Here is a 21,469-nt window from a genome sequence, read left to right on the forward strand (position 1 = left end):
GGCGTATACTAATGGACCGCGGACGATTTAAGGGCTACCACCTAGCAAGTGTGGTGTCTGGCGGTGACACCACATAAACAGTGCAACCTGTGATTTCATATCGTCTCAGAGTATAGTTGCTCATACCAGACGTAGAACAGTGTTGTGTTTAGACGTCGAGTGGCTCCCTTAAACCCGCTTGCATATTTCGATCGATAATTTCAGACAAGCCAGCAGCAGTGTGGAGCAGAACAATACGAACGGTGCGGGATTATCAGGTCCGTGGTGTGGACAGGGCGCACGGTCAAGAAGCGGTCCAGAAGAGGAAAACCAGTTTAAGGGTTCCCCACCCATTTGTACCACTGAGCGTGTTACACATTTTCTATGTGGTTAATCAGTCCATGTTTGGTCCCTTTACCACTAGGTGCCACATCAGGTGTGTGGTTCGATTTCCATCATGACTAGCGATCAATCTCGGCTTCTCACAGGAAGCACAATCTGTAGTCGGATAACTAATAAGCTAATCAGAGCTCCCAAATGAATCCGTCAATCAGTGAAAACCATGTAAAAATTCTGACACTGAGATTAACCTTAATGTACAGACAGTAAGACCCAGCGACTTAAAATTACAGTGCGTGTAGTAGATACGTACAGACGTGCAGATTCTGGTCAAACTCCTCTGATGTCTGGAATTGTGGCAGCCATATAGTTTCTGGCTTTTGTCACTAGATAACACCTCCTCTGTGACCGACCAGTTCTGGCCGAGTGGTTCTGGGCGATCAGTCCGGAACCACGCAACTGCTTCGGTCGCAGGTTCGAATACTGCTTCGGGCATGGATGTGTGTGATGTCCTTAGGTTAGTTAGGTTTAAGTAGTTCTAAGTTCTATGGGACTGATAACCGCAGATGTTAAGTCCCATAGTGCTCAGAGCCATTTTTTTGACCGACCAGTTCGTGGTTCCCATCTTAGTCATGAAATGTCACTCAAAACGTCAGTTAAACATGGAACAGATAATAATACATATTTAAACACTTACCATTACTATAATTATAAATTATATGCAGAACCTTCCTTGTGACCTATTAGTGAAAATCTTATCAAAATCCCTATAGTAGTTCCTGAGATTATCCTTCAACACGGAGACAGAAAAACACGACGGGGGCTTTATAGTATGTACAGACGTTTCAGAAACGTTGGAAGGTGGTCATTTTAGTTCTCTTCATGCATCGAACAGCTGCGCTATACGTAAATCACTTGTTAATTGGCAGACGGTCTATCAATGGTTTCCCTGTTCACAAGAGCGGTTCGTCTTTTTCAAACAGGGAAGTGCGGGGATCTTTTACCCAAGGGCACCCCATAGACCGGGCCAAGAAAGGAGGGGGAAAGGTCGCCACACTCCTCCCTAAGCTCTCAGTGAAAGGGTAAAATATAGTGTAATCAAGTGTTTTTCTGTAGACAAAAGGTCGACATTAAGCAGGTCTCTAACGCGTTCGGAACTGGACTTTTGATATGTCTACTTACAAGTCGCCATTCGTCTCACAAAATATGAAACGCACTCTCTCTCGTCTCGCCTTTCAACATGGTCAAGTCGGAGTAGAAGTATTCAGACATTTAACTTGCGTATTTGATACGGGCATATTCGACAAGCAGCCCTTAGCATAATGGTGAGAACTCACTAAGTTTCGAGCATTCCAGTTCATCCATATGACTGGAAGCCATGATAGCAGTGAAGATAAGCAAAAGATTTGCTCTTCCCGTGCTTAACAGTGGTCCTTTGTTTTTGTTTTCGTTTGCATGGAGAACACATTTTGATTGGTACCAGTCTCTGAGTTAACCATAAGTAAAGTCATGTAACTTACCAGCAGATTCTCTCACTCAGAAGCATATAATATTAGTAAACAGTTTGTAAGGTTAGTTTATTCATTTTTGTATCATGATGGTCGGAAGAGATGTTAAAAGTTTGGAACTGGAATTTTGTTATGGCTAATAAACTTGATGTTTATTAGTAGCCATGACGGCTAAATTGTATATTACACCTGTTCATGCACATGCACATTATCTCACACCTCCCTTTGTGTGCCTTTGCTCCACGTTTGAATATTTAATCTATATCTCATGCAAAAAGTCCTCTATTCACTGGACCAGAGCTTCACTCAGGAGGTACGCCACTCATGCTCGCACTGCCGGAATTTTTTTCCGAAAGAAATTATAGCAATCCAGGTCAGGAGGCGTTGATTAAAGACTTCAAATTACACGTCGACGGAGGCGAAGGTAGCGGAAATCGTATATTTCATCGTACAAAATATCTAGTTCCAGGTTAATAGGTAGTTAAGTCAGCAGTATGCAAAGACATTTCTCCGAGCACGAATCGAACCTTTACCGGATATTTTTAAAACACATGACGTCTTGTGATTTGTTCGCCATCTCTGAATTAATTTAGTAGGTCATATCGCGTTGTCATCGCGTCATGTTCACTGTCGGGGTCTGCATTTCAGGGCGTAAAACGTGTTTATAATGTTGCATGAACATTTAGGCATACTTCTGAAAGGTATGGCAGCTTACAACACAAACGTTCATTGGCGACTCTACAATAGGGTGACCTAACAAGAAGTTTACCTAAATGTATAACTTTAGTCGAATATAAATTTCAGTAAAGAATATCAGTCATTTCTGTCAACATGAACTTGTCACCAAATCACCGACTCGAAAACATGGCTGGGTTTCTTGGGCAATAAATTTTCTCTGAGGGTCACACCATACAGAAGAAAGTGAGAAAAGGGAAACATCAGATTGATACGGGAATTTCTCTACAGCATAGTTGTGGAGCCCTAGGATAGGCAGCAGGAAGATGACATGACTTGATCCATCAGACAAATTCAGGAAACTTCGATCGGAACAGTGTTGCCTCCGACGCGTCCATACGGGAAAACTTGTGAGACATCGTAGACATATATTGTCGCAGATGCATCGTACACTGTCTAGAATAATGTATTTTTATCTTAAATCCGTAGTAACTTCCAACTCACTCTAGTGCGATTAGACTGGGGAACGTCAGTCAGTACACTGAATTACCTTTATCATACTCATCCTTTGGGACTCTCGACCTGCTACGGTCTTCATGTTTACATCTTCCCTTTGGTCAGCCAATTCTACAGAAAACTCTAGACTTATTGCCTGTCGACAGATTTTGGAAAACATCCATTTTCGTCCATTCTGTACGATATCTCCAATTTAGACTATATTCTATTGTTTTTGACGTTACAGCTGTAACTGCTTAATTATACCATATATCGTCACTTCTATTGCTTTCCCTTTCTGACACGCCACCACTGATCAGAGCAATCGCATTTCGGCGGTTTCGACTCTTATTTGGTCCTTGTTAGTAAGAAGCCCTGCTTCATCCACGCAAAAACTTTCTGGTACCGTCATCCTCTAGTGGAACTTCAGCATTGTTTCCTTCCTTACTTTCTGCCATAGCGTTCTACTTACTTCTCTAAAATGTTTCAGTTTTCATATCAACGTCTAGCTCAACGTAAGGTGTGAGTGTGCATCCAAGGTAGGATCACAAACTGTCATGGGTTCAGTGCTTTGCAACGAGTTCTAAAAATTGTTTTATTCCAATACTCTTTTTAAGAGATAATTAGGTAGTAAAGGAAATCTTATGTTAGTGTAAATAAAATGAAAAATTTGATACAAGAAAAGATAGAGGACAATAAACGCAATGAGGGGTTGAAACAGATGGCACACAATTTGACAGAAAGTGCACACAAACTCTCACCTGCTGGCAGCCGTTCGATGGAGTATGCGAGGTCTCTGGCGACGGTCCTGGCGTGCAGGACGTCCTCCTTGTGGACTCGGAAGCGGTGGTAAAGGTCAGTGATTACCGGCTGAGTGGCTTCCCTGAGCGAGAACACCCACGCCTCGTGGGTGGCCGCCCACTCAATGCCGCTCTCGTAAAGGTCGCGCACACTGTCGATGGGCGGCTCGTACCTACAGCATAGCAGCAGTGTGTACTGAGAGGATATACGGTGGCCACAGACGCATAGTAATATGCGTTACCTCGTGAGCTTTATTAATTTAAATGTTACAAGTAATATTTATTTAATATACCGTAGGAATATTTCATAAAATATCATACATTCACAATTATTTCTTCTTGTTAATTTCTATATTACGAGGCGTATTACAACACTAAGTTATGTTTGATCATAAAGTATAAGGTCATGTAAAAAGGTTTCTATTGACAGTAATATTTTACTACAAATCTACTTCAATTTTCCACGTAATCGTCATTCACACCTACACACTTTCTGTAACGCTGCACCAGCTTCTTCAACCCCTCTGCACCGAAGTCTGCCGCCTGGGAACTGATTCAACTGCTAACGGCAGTCTTGAGTTCATCGTCGTTTTGAAATCGTCAACCTAGTCATATTTTCAAATGCCAGAAGAGAAAACAGTCGCTTGGTGCAGGGTCGGGACTGTACGGAGGATGATACAAACGATCCCAACAAAGTTTCTCTAACTTAATCTTGGTGTTAGTAGCGGTGTGAGGGCGTGCGTTGTCGTGTAGGAGGACCATGCCACACGACAGTTTTCCGCGACGTCGATTTTGGATCATTGTGATTGGTTTGCTTTCACAGCATACGTCAATTGCAATTACTGACACACGGCCCATGAAATCACTCGAAAGGAAGGGTCCTCGTCCCAAAAAGCGGTAGCCATCATTTTTCGAGTCGAGAACTGAGATTGACTGAACTTTTTTGGTTTTGGTGAACTTGAATGGCGCCAGTGCATTGACTGTTGGTGTACGACATTTGCGTCTCGTCGTCTGTAACAATGTGGGAAAACAAATCATCTCCATCTTGTCTATCAGGCTCCAAACATTGGTGTGTTTACGCATTCTTTGGTCTTTGTGCTGATCAGTGAGCAATTTTGGAAACCACCTCGCACATGGTTTGTGATATCCAACCTGTTCAGAGACAATTCTGTAAACTGATGTTGGAACCACATTTTGGAATTCATTGGCTTGACCACTAACCGTCAATTGCCGATCACTTGGACCTTATTGGTTCACATTATCAACGATGTCGCCGGTCCAAATACTGGGCCTGCCACTCCACTGTCATCGTGAATATTTGTGCGGCCATTTTGAAATTCTTGGCACCGTTTCGAACTTGTACGATACTGATTATTTCACGTCTACTCACTAGGCATAATTTACCGTGAATTTCAGCAGCTGAAGATTCTTCTGACCTTAGTTTTGGAATGCGCCTCGTATTTTCAAATAATTTAATCCCAGGTTAAAGAGCAGAGGTTTGATAACTCCCAACCCCTCTGAATCCCCCCTCTGCCTTATGGCCAGAATTTCAGATAAATGGAGAGTAATTTTGTCCTTTGGTTAGATATGTGCATTACTTTGGTACGGTGAGCACGGAGGAGAGTCCGCTGCCGTAGCTGGCGGTGACGAGCAGGTAGGCGATCAGCAGCCAGGACAGCACGTGGCGCGTGGGGCCCACGACACGTGTGTGGCGCCGCTCCACGTCCGGCGTCTGCAGCACCAGCAGGCCCAAAGACCGGAAGAAGCAGTCCTCCACTGTGGAGTACCTGCTGCCTGCAGCCGCGCGTACCGTGTCTTCCCCTGTAAAGTCGCTGTCACTAATCTCAGATTCCCCAGATGGCTAACAATCGCATTGCACGTCGTACGTAAAAAGACAACTAAACGATATGGGCTGTTTTGTGCAGGGCGTGCACCACAGATATTTTAAGAAGGTCATCTTTAAGAAACATCAATAGATATTGTTAAAACAACGCCTTATTCACCATCAGCTTCGATCGATCGATCACCAACAGGTAACAGAATATTATTTACCTTGCCTTGTACGTAGAGGTGTTAGAGTAGTATAAAAATAAAAATAAAGCAGTAAAGTTAAATTAAATAATTAAAATAAAACCCAAGACCGATTTGTTTCATATTTCTTAACAAGCCATTATGAACGATTGCATGCAACCTGGTTCTAATTTCCATGTTACCTGATGATAATCGATAACTCGAAACTAATAATGGTTGAAGGATTGCAGTGATGAATCAAACATGTTATGTCCAATTGCTGAATAGCTTGTTTGTCCGTCTTATGCACGAAATACACCATTATCAGGCATCCGACAGTTTGTTGGTAGGTTTGTGGAGGTATGTCGCATTAGATGTCTACTCACAGGTAATGCAATTCGCGTAAATAGCGGGTCGCTGATTTGCGTACGCGGCGATGGCGCCCGATACAGACCCAGATGGGTTCCATAGGATTTGCATCAGGAGAATTTGGTGGCTGAGACATCAACGTGAGTTCACTATAATGCTCATCAAACCACTGCAGTACGATTTTGACTCCGAGACACGCATTATTATTCTGCTGAAAGATGACACCGTCATTAGGGAAGACACAAAGCGTGAACGGATGCAGGCGGTTCGCAGTTGTAAGCGTGTCTTCGATTACTACCACAGGTCGCATGAAAGCGCAGGAAAATAATACTCCCGCCAGCCAGCGTCCGTGGCGCGCTGCATGTTTCGAGCCGCCGTTCACCTCGATGATGACGTTTGTGGAGACGACCATCAACCTAGTGTAGCAGAAACGTGATTCCCCCGAAGAGCCCACACTTTTCTATTGATTGACGTTCGACTGCCGATGATCCAGTGCCGGCTGCAATCGTAATTGTTGATGTCGTTGGATCAACGGCTGAACACGTATGGGTAGTATCCTGCGGAGCTCCATGTTCAAGAATGTGCTATGAATTGTGTGCTCCGAAACGAACAGCGTGCTCTTTCGACAGTGATACCACAGATCACCAACTGTCCCTCTTTACAAAGGAGATAAACCTCCGAACCCCACGGTATGTGAAGTATCGTGGGCGTTCAACCATTTAGTGCCAAGTGGTAGTTCCACTGTCCTTCTACCTCCTTCTATGTATGCTCCCGACAGTACCATATGACCATTCGACCAACAGAGCCATTTTCTAGATACTGGTTCACAGGATCTGCGTAATAGTAATCTGTCCTTTGTCAGAGTCGCTTATCTCGAGGAATTTCCCCATTTGCGTATCTTCGCTGAGGTGATACCCCGTGCGTCTCTGCTCCGCTTCCATACTTCTGTTACCGCATCACGAGCCCGCAACGCCACCAGGCCGCATCCACCGTCGCGGTGGGAAGTAGTTATAATGTTTAAGCTTATCATCTTATTTCATCAGCAGCTCTTGTTGACTTTCTCCACATCAAATACGCTGACTTAGAGAATAAGACACGTTACACAGGAGTATAATGGTGCGGCCAGTCTCTGCGTGAATGAACTGCCACTCTGCTGCGGAATCTGGGCTAATTTGAAACTTCCTGCCAGATTAAAACACAACTCACGACCCCCTCACTTACAGCTTTGTTTTTGGCAATAGCTCTTCTACTATCTTTCAGACCTCTCCTGCATATTTGCTGGACTAGCTCTTCTACAAGAAGTGATGTTATAGGGAAATGTCTTATCCATCGCTGTGGGGAGAGCTCACAGCGCTTCGATCCCCATTCGCATACTTGTTGTAAAATCTTCCAAGATCTTAGCGTATAACGAAACCACAACTCAAATGCAATTTCATTTGGCATTCAGGTATTAATTCTGATGTCTTTGGACACGAAATTGCGGATGAAGGGCTTCGCACAGTGTACATAGAAAAAAATGGGTTTATAGACAGAGTGTACGCAACATTGAGGATATTTACCATTTTGCTACAAGACGGGAGTAGAATTTTTGTGCGTCTTGAAACATGATGAATACAAGACTAACGTGTAGAGTAGATATTGTTCTATTGACGCATATAAATAGCTAGTTTTAAATATCATACCGGACATTTTTATCAGGCATATCATAGTGTTTACTAGCCTTTAGAAGAGACAGATAAAAGTACATCAAGGATAACAAAGCTTGCTGTAACACTCGTTATGTTTATTGTACATTATCTTTTATTGTCTATCAGCCGAAACGGATAATATGTCACTAAAGCATTGTGGTCCCAGTCTTACTAGCAACCTCTCACTGTGGAAATACCGCTATTTTTCGCCGCTTCTATTTTTTCCTGTAGTTACATTGGCTATTTGTTACGTTTTCATACTTTATGTAAGGAGATGGTCGTAAATCTTTATACATAAAAGGAAATATCTTGACTGACTGACCCATCAACGCTCAGCCCAAAACGCCAAGGATAGAAACTTAAAATCTGGAGAGGACGTTGAGCTTATACTGTAGGTGTTGTTTACGGAAGGATTTTTTTTTATTCCATCCCTAATGGCGTTAGATAGGGGACGAAAGGCTTTCTTGAAAATACGTCTCTATTAAGGAAGTTTTGACGCTACAAGTACAAAAATTAGTGTTTAGTTTTTCGATGAGAAATGGAGAAAAACTTGTTTCAGTACTTTTGGAAATTTAATCGCTATGAGGGTGAAACAGGGGGTGGAAAAATGTTTTTTAAACAAATATTATTAAACTACCACTAAGACATTTTTAAAGCTACACAATGAAAATGATATTTCACTTCCCGATCACAAATACAAAAAATAGTGTTTCAATGTTTTGGATATTCAAGGGGTTGAAAATTTTTCAGCAAATTTTTCGTTATGAAACCATTTTTAAAACTAAATTAAAGAAATTTTGCTTTTGGCTTCTGTTTTGAAAATAAAAAACCTAATTGTTACAGTGTACAGTGTTTTTTGGATATTCGACCCCCAAGGGGTTAAAATAGGGGGCGAGAGGTTTTATGGAAGTGTTTCATTACAAAAGGGTTTTCAAGACAAAATCTCAGAAAATTTGTATTTAGTTTCTTGATTAGAAATAAAAAGAAACGTATTTCAGTGTCTTATGGATATTCAGCCCTTAAGGGGGAGAAATAGAGGATGAAAATTTTAATGGAAATTTTTCATTATGCAACAACGTATTTAATGCTATGATCATTAGTATTTGACTTACAAATAAATTTGGGTAGAGGATGAAAGCTGTAATGGAAATTAAGAGAGAGACCTCTTGTCTCCAGCTATCAAAATCGCTTTTTCGTCAGAGGTACGTTCGGAAACGACTATGCTTATATGACCTTAATTAGCATTTAAAGTTAGAAGATGTTACAATTTCTAAATAACATAAAAATTCTATTAACAAGAAAACCATGCAGCCAATATAGTCTACGCGAAGGAGGCAGCGGGCGCTAAACTAGTACTGTACACAAAAACACAACAAGCCCACTGCACATCTGGAACGGAATGCGTCCACGTAACGAACGATTGTGAAAGCTTTTTCTGGGTCGTGATTCAGAAGCGTAAGCAGTTAACGAAACCTTGTCTCTCACGTGTTGCCCAATCAGGAACTCGTGCCACCTAGTATAATCATATCCGATCATTGTTTCATCATCTGAAAATACTCGAAGTGCGATTCTCTCTCCCCTCTCTATGATTTTAGCCCTGCAATCTTGGATATTCCTCATTCTTGCAATCTACAGGAATTGCCTGACCTGTATGTGGAGACCTGGTGCCAACTACATCTGGCTTAGTGTACAACCTGCAACGATTTAATGTTACACCTCTCTGCCAAAGTACAACTAAATTTGTTACGTAACGGACATTTTTGCCCACAGACAGTAGCCTGTTGTGTACTATTTGGTTTATTATGAATGTGTTGTGACTGATTAATATATGTTCATAACATTCTCAACTGTCATTCTGGAAAAGATTCGTTTTTCGGTACATAGATACATCACGTGGAACGTTGGCAAACAGTCATTATTTCAAATTATTTGACTGTGGATACTTGGGGAAGACAAAGTTATTTCTCTGAAAAGAAATTCACGTTTCTTTAGTTACTAACTGTAGTTGCAACTTTTTCTTAAATAACACAATTATCCGAGTAAATACGTAAACCATTCATACACTACGCATTTCACCGTCACCGACTGGTGTAAAAATATGTAAAATAGGCGTGTCTGGATGAGTGAAGAACATCTAATTGTAAAATGTAAACTTTCACGGCCGGCCGGAACTGTCACAATTAATAAAATATTCCGTGGTATTACGCCGTGGTCTAAGGGATCTCACTTCAGTTAGGTGAAATCCGTTAGACCACGGCATAATAGCCCGGAATATTTTATTAATTGAAAAATATCTGTGAAGTAGTAAGCCCTTTAACGTTACAAAAACTTATGTTGTATGACGACAAATTGTATTTAACGTAAGCTTCTAGCTGATTGTTTTTGGATTTCCAGTTCAACCAGTAATCATTAAAAATTAGTGTCTGATGCCGAGAGTAAGTTCATTTTGGATGTGTTTGTGACACACAACTCTCACAACACATTCCTCGATGAGGACAAAATAGTTATTAAACAGACATATAGACTACTAAATAGAGAGTGATGAGGCGGTGGTAGGAGAGAAAAAAATATCATCTATAGAATGACTTTATCTATGATAAACATTACACACCTGGGCTAGTTCAATAGAAAATAATATGGAATGTTACACCCCTCGCATGAGATAGTACTTTAATAATCACAGTGTAATTTTACTGTGTGAAGTTGTTAAATTTCATTTTTTAAATCGCGTAGCAAGGTGCTGATATTTTGACCTTTGCATTTGATACGTTATTAGACGCTTTCATGCGTATGAGATAAATATATATATTATTTCGATATTCGATATAACTAATTAACGCTAATACCCCTTGTGCACTCGTGCGCACCGATGTCCGCACTGTATAGGCTGTAATCCACTCACCGATGGCTTTTGTCCACCGGCGGTACATCATTCGACATTTAATGAAAGTCAAAGAAACAGCTATAGGATGAAAACAGAGTTATTTTTCTCTTGGGAACTCCGATCTTCGGAAAAATGGGGAATATTTTAAGGTAATATTTACGCAATTTTATGAGTGATGTTCTCGGTGTGCAGGAAATAGACCAAAGCAAAAAATAGCCATCTTCATCAAATAACAAAGCGATTTAAGCTGTTACACAGTGCGACAAATCACAGAAAACAGGAGACGAGAATGAATTTTCACTCTGAAGCGGAATATGCTCCTGATTTGAAACTTCCGAGTAGATTAAAGTCTTATGCCGTACCCGGACTCGAATCTTGGACCTTTGTCTCTTGCGGACAAGTGTTCTACCAACAAAACTGCGGCAGCAGGACTCAAGACTAACCCTCGCAGTAATCACAGTTATCATCTGTGACAGCCTGCAAGTGAGACAGCTAAAGTGAACAACTTCCCCTTTTGTTAATATAAAGTTGCACCACCTCTCATGACAATATGGCTACGAGTGATAGCTACATTGTTGCTGGTTTTGTTGTTGAAGAAAGCTTGTGATGGGAGCCTGGAGCTTGAAACGTTTGGAATGGAAGAAACAGAGAGCATAGCTGGTAACAATAACAGCCGAAAAGTATCTCGAAAATCTAAAACCAAAGAATTCTGAGGAAGGGGTTCTGCCGAAAGATTTCTGGCCTACGACACTGCTGCCTGTAAATGCAGCCCCGCTTCTTGCTCATCACGTTAATAAAGTAATAGAAAAGAAGTCTCTTAGAAAACCATACGTGTTTCGCCACTATTCCACCACCAATAATGAGTTCAATTTTGACGTAATACCAAATCGTCTCATTTCTACGTATGTTTCCCTTACAAAACTACCTTCGAACCTTGTAAGTTGCAAGGGGATTCATCTACAGCAAATGAAATACACTGACAGAGATTGAAATTATTACATAAATCATCAGCCCGAAATGTAACAAATTTTGTGGTAATGTTCATTACATAATGGATATTTATGGTTATACTTTCAATATGTTCCTTTCTTCGCTGAATCTCTGGAGAACCTTCTCATTTCTTATTTCATCAGTCAACCAAATTTTCAGCTTTCTGTGTAACGCCACATTTCTAACTCTTCGATTCTCTTCTGTTCCAATTTTACCACTACCCATGATTCATTGCCGTACAGTGCTGTGTTTCAAATGTGCATTCTAGAAATTTCGTCCTCAAATTAAGGCCTATTTTTGATACCAGTAGACTTCTTTGGTCTGTGTTAGCCTTTTTACGTGCTCCTTGCTTCGTCCGACTTGGTTTATTTTGCTGCCAAGGTAGCACAGTTCCTTCACTTAGTCTATGACGAGCGCTAATTCTGATGATAATTTTTTCGTCATTCTATTTCTGCTGCATCTCATTACATTTTTTCCTTTCCTGGATTCCTCACAATCCATATTCCGTACCCATTATACTATTCATTCTGCTCAGCAGATCCTGTAATTCTACTTAACTTTCACTAAAAGTAGCTATGTCGTCATCAAATCTCATGACTGACAACCATCCAACATGAATTTTAATCTCACTCTTGAAACTTTCCTTTACTTCCGTCATTACTCCTGCGGTGTATAGATTGTTCAGTAGGGCGGAAAGACTGTATCCCTGTCTTACACCCATTTTAATCCTTGGTTTTCCAGTCTTATTGTTCCCTCTTGGTTCTTGCACGAGCTGTACATCACGCGTCTTTCCCTGTAGATCATTCCTATTTTTATCAGAATTTGGAAGATCTTGCAGAATTTTACGTTGTCGAACGCTTTTTCCAGGCAGACAAATCCAAGAAATGTGTTTTAAGTTTTCTTCAGTCTAGCCTTCATCATCACTGAAAATGTTAGAACTGGCTCTCTGGTCCCATTACCTTTCCTAAAGTCACTCTGACAGTCACCTAACAGATCCTCAGTTTTCTTTTCCATTCTTCTACATATTGTTCCTGTCGGCAGCTTGGATGCAGGAGCTTTTAAGTTGATTGTGTGATTGTTCTCGCCAGTAACTACACTTGGTGTTCTCGGAATTGTGTGGATGATATTTTACCGAAAGTATGATGAGACATCGCCAGTCTCATAGATTCAATACACCAACTTGAATAGTCGTTTGGTTGCCACGTACTCCAATGGCTTTAGAAATTCCGATGGAATGTTATGTATCACATCAGCCTTATTTGATTCTAGAGGTCTTATAAATTGTGACTCATATTTGATCGCTTATGTCTTCCATATTGACTTCAATTTCTTCTTTTATCAAGTTATCAGAAATTCTTCTTTTATCAAGTTATCAGAAATGTTCTACCGCTCACAGAGGCCTTCAATGTACTCTTTGGCTCCCTCACCTGCGTTTAGCCGTGGAATTCCCTTTGCACGCTTAATGTAACCACGTTTTTTTCCACTGAAGGTTGTTTTGACTTTTCTATAAGCTTACCCAGTTTGTAATGTATATGTCCCTGTCTCTAGTTTGTTAACGTATTTAATTGCATCTTTCGGATCGTGATTTGATGCCTTTACTGAGAGAACGCATTTTGTTACGAAATAAATTAGGTCTTGTGCCTAATAAGAATACGAGTCGCTCAGTTAAGAAAAATGAAAAATATCACTTTGAAATAATAACAGAACCAGTCAAATTACTTTGTTTTATTGTCTGTTTAGCACATAGCACACTTCCCTAACAATGACTAAACTCATGCAGTCTTGAGTTAAGAGATAAACTCCTGTCACATTTGTACTTAAGTAGCCAGTACTACGTCGCATTTTCACGGTAATTAAAAAAGTAATCACCGAACTTGGAAGCATTTTCATTCAAGTTCTACCATTAATATATTCCTCCACGAAAGTCGCAGATTAACAAACACGATACTGGTTTAACTATAAATCTCAAAACTAAACCCGCGCGCCCTTCTGCCAAATAACTGAATTACTCAAACACTTTTGTCCAACAAACCAACTCTTAATTATACAATCTAGCTAATTCTTTATACTACGTATGTATCCGTGACGCGCCTGCATGCCACCGCTCTTTGCTAAAGCTCAACAACGATCCTGTCCACACTAACTAGCGCGAAACCAGTATCTCAGGTCATTGTTGACGTTACACAACAAGACAATGCTTCATCCAGAGAAAAGTCGAGGTCAACTCGAAAATTCCATAAGCCAGTGCTAAGTAAAATGTACAATATCGCTACACCATTACATCAAAGATAGCAGTACTCCTCGGAACTCCTCCCAAAGATCGTTTCTTATTAGATTTCTTCTCATCTATCCTACAGCCATTCCTTCTTACTTGTTCTACATTCCCTCTTCATTTCATTCCTGAGGGATTTGTTTTCCTGTATTCGCGTCTTTCACTGAACATTTTCGTACATCGTTCCTTCGTTGATCAATTGAAGGTCCGCTAATTCGAGCCCCTGTGTTTAGAGGTTCCGTGTAATTCGAGCTGGTCTTAAGACAATTAAAATTATACATTAAACTAGAGTAAAAACACGTTTCATAAGTTGTAAGTTGTCCGCATCTAAGTTTTACCCACTTTCGAATGTGTTACATTCTAAACTTCCTTTCAATTTTCCATGTACAACACAGGTGTTGTCCCACGGGTTTCCGTTCATAATGCACAGAAATAACCTTGGCCTCAGACTGTTAATGCATTTGTATTGTTGATGGACAGGTACTGTCAGATTTCGGGGACTGTGCTTGATCTGCCTTTGTCGACCCTTCACTAACTGGAAGCGCCTGACATACAGTCGTACAGTGCATACCTCCCTTACTGTTACCCCTACTGTTGTGCCTATTCAGAAACTGTGGACATTAAATTACAGTACACCTAAGTAACAGCAAAGTACACATTTTACCACATTGGCTGATCATTGTTATATGTACTGTAGTTGGTTGTGTGGTTACATCCGTACTGTAGTGAGCCCACCTGTGTCTCGTTATTTTTAAAGTGTTATATATATGTACAGCGTACTGGATATCTCCAACTGTGTGTTTATTAATGTTTTAATTCGCAAATTACAATGAGTGGTAGAGGTAAGAGAAAGTTTGTGACGCTCAATGTGAAACTGGATGCTTTAAAGACAAGACAAAGGGGAAACTTAAAAAACTTGCTGCTGAGTACGGAATCGGTGAAGCGACAATGAGAGATTGACGTAGAAACAGAGACCAAATTGAGACGTTTTCTTCAAACAAGTGTTCTATTTCGTCACTTGAACAGAAGTCAGTAAATATTTGAGTAAGGAAAAACGAATAAAGCTTTGTTCGTTTGGTTTACTCAACAAAGACAAAAAGCGAATCTAATTTTAGGGCCTATTCGGCAAGAATAAGTTGTATTAATTACAGAGGAGTTAAAGGAAGTTGAGGACGATTTTACTGCAAGGAAAGCCTTACTCCTCATCAGCTGTATAACTATGATGAAAGAGATCTAAATTATAAAACGCTTCCATCTAAGACTCTAGCCTCAAAAGGAGAAAAGGCTCTCCTGGCGTACAAAAAACATTGAAGAGCTCTTGCTACATCGAACGCTAATGGAAACCATAAACTGAAGCTGGTGGTAATAGGGAAGTCTGCTAAGCCGAGAGTTCTAAAAAATATCGCTGGTTCTGCACTGCCTGTTACGTATGTCCACCAAAAATCTGCTTGGATGTTTCTAAAAAGTGGTTCTTCGAAGATTTTGTTCCAGAGACCAAAAGATACCGAAGGAAAAAGTGATTGCTTTTGAAAGCAATCTTAAGGCTTGACAAGGCTGGTTCACAGCTTGGTGAGGAAGATTTACAATGTGACAGTATTTGCCTATTAATCTTACCCCTAACGTAACGACTATCATACAGGCTATGGACCGAGTCGTCTTACAGTAATAAAAAAAAAGGTATTGTTTTCGTTTGATTCAAATGATTCTACAAACAAATGAAGGTGAAGGAACCACCAAGAGTTTCTAAAACAAATCTTCAATAAAAGATATAGTTCGCTGGATAGTCGATTCACGCTCTGAAACAAAAAGCGGAGACATTAAAAAAGTCTTAGAAACAGATTTTACGCAATAAAACGGATACCTACAGTAAAGATGAAGATGACTTACCAGTGGAAGAACTGATGAAAAAGCTTGCTGGATGTGAAAATACGAATGCTAGTGATGTTTCAGAGTGGATGAACAGTTATGAACAGTTTGAAGTGACCGATCTTACAACTGTTGAAATGGTTAGTGAACCCGCTGAGCCGGCAGGGGTGGCCGAGCGGTTCTAGGCGCTTTAGTATGGAAACGTGCGACCGCTACGGTCGCAGGTTCGAATCCTGCCTCGGGAATGGCTGTGTGTGATGTCCTTAGGTTAGTTATGTGTAAGTAGTTCTAAGTTCTAGGGGACTGATGACCTCAGAAGTTAAGTCCCATAGTACTCAGAGCAATTTTTTGAACCCGATGAAGACTGATAACGAGGATCTGCCTGAAGAAATTGTACCAGTGATCACTCACACCGAGAATTTCGCAGCGTTAGATGTGGCATAGCCTTATATCTAGCAGCAAACGAAAGCTACTCCAACGGGCAAAGTGCTTCTTAGAAGACCGCGCGACATTGCTGCTAAAAATCGAGGTTCTATTTTAAACCAGAGTATTATGGACAAATTCTTTAAAATGTAACTTATATTTTTGCCACTTGGATATGTGTGTGCCATATATGTACATATAACACAGGTGTGTACTATTTTTTATTTATGATTTTAGTAATATTGTGTTCATTAATAATTTATTCATGATTTACCGATCGGTTTAGTGATACTTACGAATTATCTGAGATTTTCGTAATTCGAGGTAGCCTCGGACCAAATTAGTTCGAATTACTGGGGCTATACTGTATTTCTCTTGCTATACATGTTTTCTTCGCAGATACCTTCCTTGTACCTAAGTTTATCATTCCTACATCTGTGATTGCCCTATCAGAGATTACACTCCTCTTCAACCGAAGTGCCTACTCTGGTGTTTCTTGTCGCAGTGTCCACATCTTTAGCGCGTCTCGTCAGTTGTCAGTACTTCAGTGTTCCACTTCCTTCCGCGCTGTTTCTTCCAGACGATTCTCTCAACCTTCTCTCTACTCTTCATCATTAGTAAATTATGATCTGAGTCAAATATCTGCACCTGAGTACGCCTTACAGTCCCATATCTGATTTCGGAGTCTCTGTCTCATCATCGTGTAATCCGGCTGGAACCTTTCCCTGTGTTCGGGTCTGTTCCAGTTCAACTTTCTCCTCTAATGAGTCTTGAACAAAGCTTTCTCTATTACCATTTGAAATTTATTGCAGAAATTGTTAATCTTCCTCCTATCTCGTTCTTACCGCCATTTACAAATTCTCCCGTAATCCTTTCTCCTATACGTTCCCCTATAACCGCATTCCTACCGGCTATGATTATTAGATTTTTATCCCTCGTTCAGTATCCTCATATACTTTTTCTATCTCTTAATCTTCTGCTTGTATGTCGTCATGCACACCTGAATTATCGTTGGTTTGCTGCCGAATCTGATGAGATGAACACTATCACTTAACTGTTGCCAGTAGCTCACTCTCTGTCCTACAGGTCGGACTGAAGGAAGACATCGAAGCAGATCAGCGGCGGGCTGCTAGATTTGTTACCGGTGGGTTCGAACAACGCGTAAATGTTACGGAGATGTTTCGGGAAATCAAATGGGATTCCCTGGAGTGAAGGCGACGTTCTTTTCGAGGAACTCTATTGAGAAAATTTAGAGAACCGGCATTTGAAACTGACTGCCGAACGATTATACTACCGCCAACATACAATTCGTATAAGCATCACGCAGATAAGATACGAGAAATTAGTCTCAGACGGAGGCATATAGATAATGGTTTCTCCTGCCCTATTTGCGAGTGAAACAGGGAGGATGGTACGTGGTACTCTTCGCCACAGAACGTACAGTGGCTTGCCGAGTAACTATATAAATGTAAATGTAGACGTTCCCATTCATGACGAATCCTACGCCAATCATGCCATTTTTAATGCTTTTGATATAACCCAATATCCGTCTGATGAGAAATTCTTTTCTTCTTTCCGTTTCACTTCACTGACCGCCACTACATCTAGAGAAAGCCTTTTCAGGTTTTACTAGTTTTTCTACATTTCATCCTCGAACTCGATGAATGTTATCTCGTTGTTGGTTGGCCCGTCTTTTTCTCATGGTCAACACCCTCTTGGCAGTCCCCTCACGGAGTTCCAAGGGGGGAACTACACTCCTGGAAATTGAAATAAGAACACCGTGAATTCATTGTCCCAGGAACGGGAAACTTTATTGACACATTCCTGGGGTCAGATACATCACATGATCACACTGACAGAACCACAGGCACATAGACACAGGCAACAGAGCATGCACAATGTCGGCACTAGTACAGTGTATATCCACCTTTCGCAGCAATGCAGGCTGCTATTCTCCCATGGAGACGATCGTAGAGATGCTGGATGTAGTCCTGTGGAACGGCTTGCCATGCCATTTCCACCTGGCGCCTCAGATGGACCAGCGTTCGTGCTGGACGTGCAGACCGCGTGAGACGACGCTTCATCCAGTCCCAAACATGCTCAATGGGGGACAGATCCGGAGATCTTGCTGGCCAGGGTAGTTGACTTACACCTTCTAGAGCACGTTGGGTGGCACGGGATACATGCGGACGTGCATTGTCCTGTTGGAACAGCAAGTTCCCTTGCCGGTCTAGGAATGGTAGAACGATGGGTTCGATGACGGTTTGGATGTACCGTGCACTATTCAGTGTCCCCTCGACGATCACCAGTGGTGTACGGCCAGTGTAGGAGATCGCTCCCCACACCATGATGCCGGGTGTTGGCCCTGTGTGCCTCGGTCGTATGCAGTCCTGATTGTGGCGCTCACCTGCACGGCGCCAGACACGCATACGACCATCATTGGCACCAAGGCAGAAGCGACTCTCATCGCTGAAGACGACACGTCTCCATTCGTCCCTCCATTCACGCCTGTCGCGACACCACTGGAGGCGGGCTGCACGATATTGGGGCGTGAGCGGAAGACGGCCTAACGGTTTGCGGGACCGTAGCCCAGCTTCATGGAGACGGTTGCGAATGATCCTAGCCGATACCCCAGGAGCAACAGTGTCCCTAATTTGCTGGGAAGTGGCGGTGCGGTCCCCTACGGCACTGCGTAGGATCCTACGGTCTTGGCGTGCATCTGTGCGTCGCTGCGGTCCGGTCCCAGGTCGACGGGCACGTGCACCTTCCGCCGACCACTGGCGACAACATCGATGTACCGTGGAGACCTCACGCCCCACGTGTTGAGCAATTGGGCGGTACGTCCACCCGGCCTCCCGCATGCCCACTATACGCCCTCGCTCAAAGTCCGTCAACTGCACATACGGTTCACGTCCACGCTGTCGCGGCATGCTACCAGTGTTAAAGACTGCGATGGAGCTCCGTATGCCACGGCAAACTGTCTGACACTGACGGCGGCGGTGCACAAATGCTGCGCAGCTAGCGCCATTCGACGGCCAACACCGCGGTTCCTGGTGTGTCCGCTGTGCCGTGCGTGTGATCATTGCTTGTACAGCCCTCTCGCAATGTCCGGAGCAAGTATGGTGGGTCTGACACACCGGTGTCAATGTGTTCTTTTTTCCATTTCCAGGAGTGTATTTTGCAGTCTTTTGCCAATTGAGAGATTATCATGAAACTTTCTCAGTTACAGGCCACGTGTCCTGTGGATACACATTATATAGCTTCAATTCAGCGGTGTCCATTGCCTTCTGCATCCTCATTCCTTAGATCGTTGCTGACGCTTCCGCCTTTTAGGGGCAATTTCTCACCCCAAGGGCAAGAGAGTGGCCTGAACCTCTGTCCGCTTCTCCTCGCTCTTTGACAAGTTTCTTGGCACAACAAGGATCACTTATTACGCCGGAAGCCCTCGGTCGCCATTTGCTGATGATTGTTATTGTAGATTTAAGCAGTGAGTCAGTTCGAACTCTGGAATTTGGACGTTTTGATTAGTAGTCAAAAATCGTACCCCTAGACCGCGGGTCCATATTAAATACTGATTCTAAATTGTTTGAAGTTCATTTACTCTAAGATTTAGTTAATTTGCTTAAACGCTATACCTTTGGGAAGAAAATTAAATTTGCGATAGAATTTTGTATTTTGTGGCTTACCCCTTATCGATCCCATCACCACGCGTTGCTATCATTTCACTAACTGATCATTGTCAACATCTACTCCTGGATTCGCTGCAGCGTGGAAGCAGGCAGCCTCCGAATTTTATCCATCTTAAGCAGTTTCTTTGCATGCCAAAAATGCTTGGTGCATCAGTTCGTAAAGATTTGTGGTTTGAAGCTTGTAGCAATGCGGTTTACGTCTCCCTATCGTATTCCAAAAGCGTCTATGAATGACAAACCACGCCACCAACAAGATGGTCACGAATCCGTTCGTACCTCAATGTGGTTTCAGCGTGAACTAAAGTGTGGGGTCTTGCTTTATCTAACTGGAATACGCCACGTCGTATCCTCATTAGGGTTGGTAGGTAATTTGTTTTACCTTTCTTGCTAACTCCCGGTGAGCATTCAGCCTCCTTTTAAGTTATCAAATGAGACCTCTATTCAAATACGAGGCCTGTTTAGAAAGTAAGCGTACGAGATTTTTATACTTTCTTTCAGAAAGCGTGTCTTTGCAAAATAGTACAGGATATTGTCCATACCCTTGTTGACTTCCCACATTATCGCCTGCCCGTTCAATGCATATGGTAGGCCGTGGCACAAGCTTCTTTATGTCCTGCTCCCGCTAGCTTCTTCCTCCACTCCAGAACCTCTTTCTGCGCCTGCTCGTAGATTCAAAATTTCATTCCACTCAGGCGCCCCTTCAGGGAGGTGAAAGGATGATAATCTGAAGGCCACAAGTCAGTGGAATACGGGGGTCGGTTCAAAACATGCCAAACAAATAAGTCAAAGAGCGCATTGAATAAGGCTGAGGAGGACAGACTTTGTCACGTAACTAATTACTTATCTCCTCACTACTCCCCACTTTTGTTTTACGCTGATGACCTCGATGTTGAGTGCCCATAAGCCCCCCCCCCCCCCCCCCCACTTTTGTTTTGAAAGCTTCTTTTAGTTTCTTTAGGGTACAGTAATATCATTGTGTATTAATGCACTTCCCTCAGGCAGATATTTGATCAAAATTATATGTTTTCAGTCACAAAACAATGAGGCCATGATCGTTTTGCACGAAATTTTGGTTTTAAATTTTTTTTCACATGGGAAATGATGCCACTATAATGACTGTCTTCTCGTATCAGGCGTGTAATGGGCCACTCAATTCTTATCTCTGTCGCAGTATAGCTCAGAAAAACCTCACTTTATAATTCAAGTCGCTGGAGCATTTCGCGAGCGTTGCTGATCAGATTTTTCTTGTGCTGCTCTGTCACATGTTTTGAAATCCCATTAATCAGTCCAAATTGGAGGTTTTCCACTTCGCTGTTGGCCACGAACAGTTGTTGTGCCTCTAGTACACTTCCTGCACCACTTAAACACACGCGTTCTGTTCGTGACACCTTCACCCGTAAACCGTTCTGATTCGCGAAAAAATTCGGTACGTGCTATTTTTTCCGCGATTAGGGAGTGGATCATAGGATGTGGGATTTTTAT

The 21,469-nt window shown here is 42.1% G+C and overlaps 1 protein-coding gene across 1 annotated transcript in view; it reads right to left on the minus strand.

The window, feature by feature from the left end:
• Positions 1 to 21,469, minus strand: part of LOC126456597 (uncharacterized) — a gene marked incomplete at its 5' end in the record, with an annotated part of 88,741 nt that overhangs the window by 52,791 nt on the left and 14,481 nt on the right. Inside the window, 2 exons of the mRNA XM_050092342.1 lie at positions 3,758 to 3,969; positions 5,395 to 5,617. Coding sequence (XP_049948299.1) covers positions 3,758 to 3,969; positions 5,395 to 5,617 — 435 coding nt within the window. The remainder of the gene's footprint in view (positions 1 to 3,757; positions 3,970 to 5,394; positions 5,618 to 21,469) is intronic.

This window comes from Schistocerca serialis, chromosome 2, assembly GCF_023864345.2.
Source record: "Schistocerca serialis cubense isolate TAMUIC-IGC-003099 chromosome 2, iqSchSeri2.2, whole genome shotgun sequence".
NCBI classification, from domain to species: domain Eukaryota; kingdom Metazoa; phylum Arthropoda; class Insecta; order Orthoptera; family Acrididae; genus Schistocerca; species Schistocerca serialis.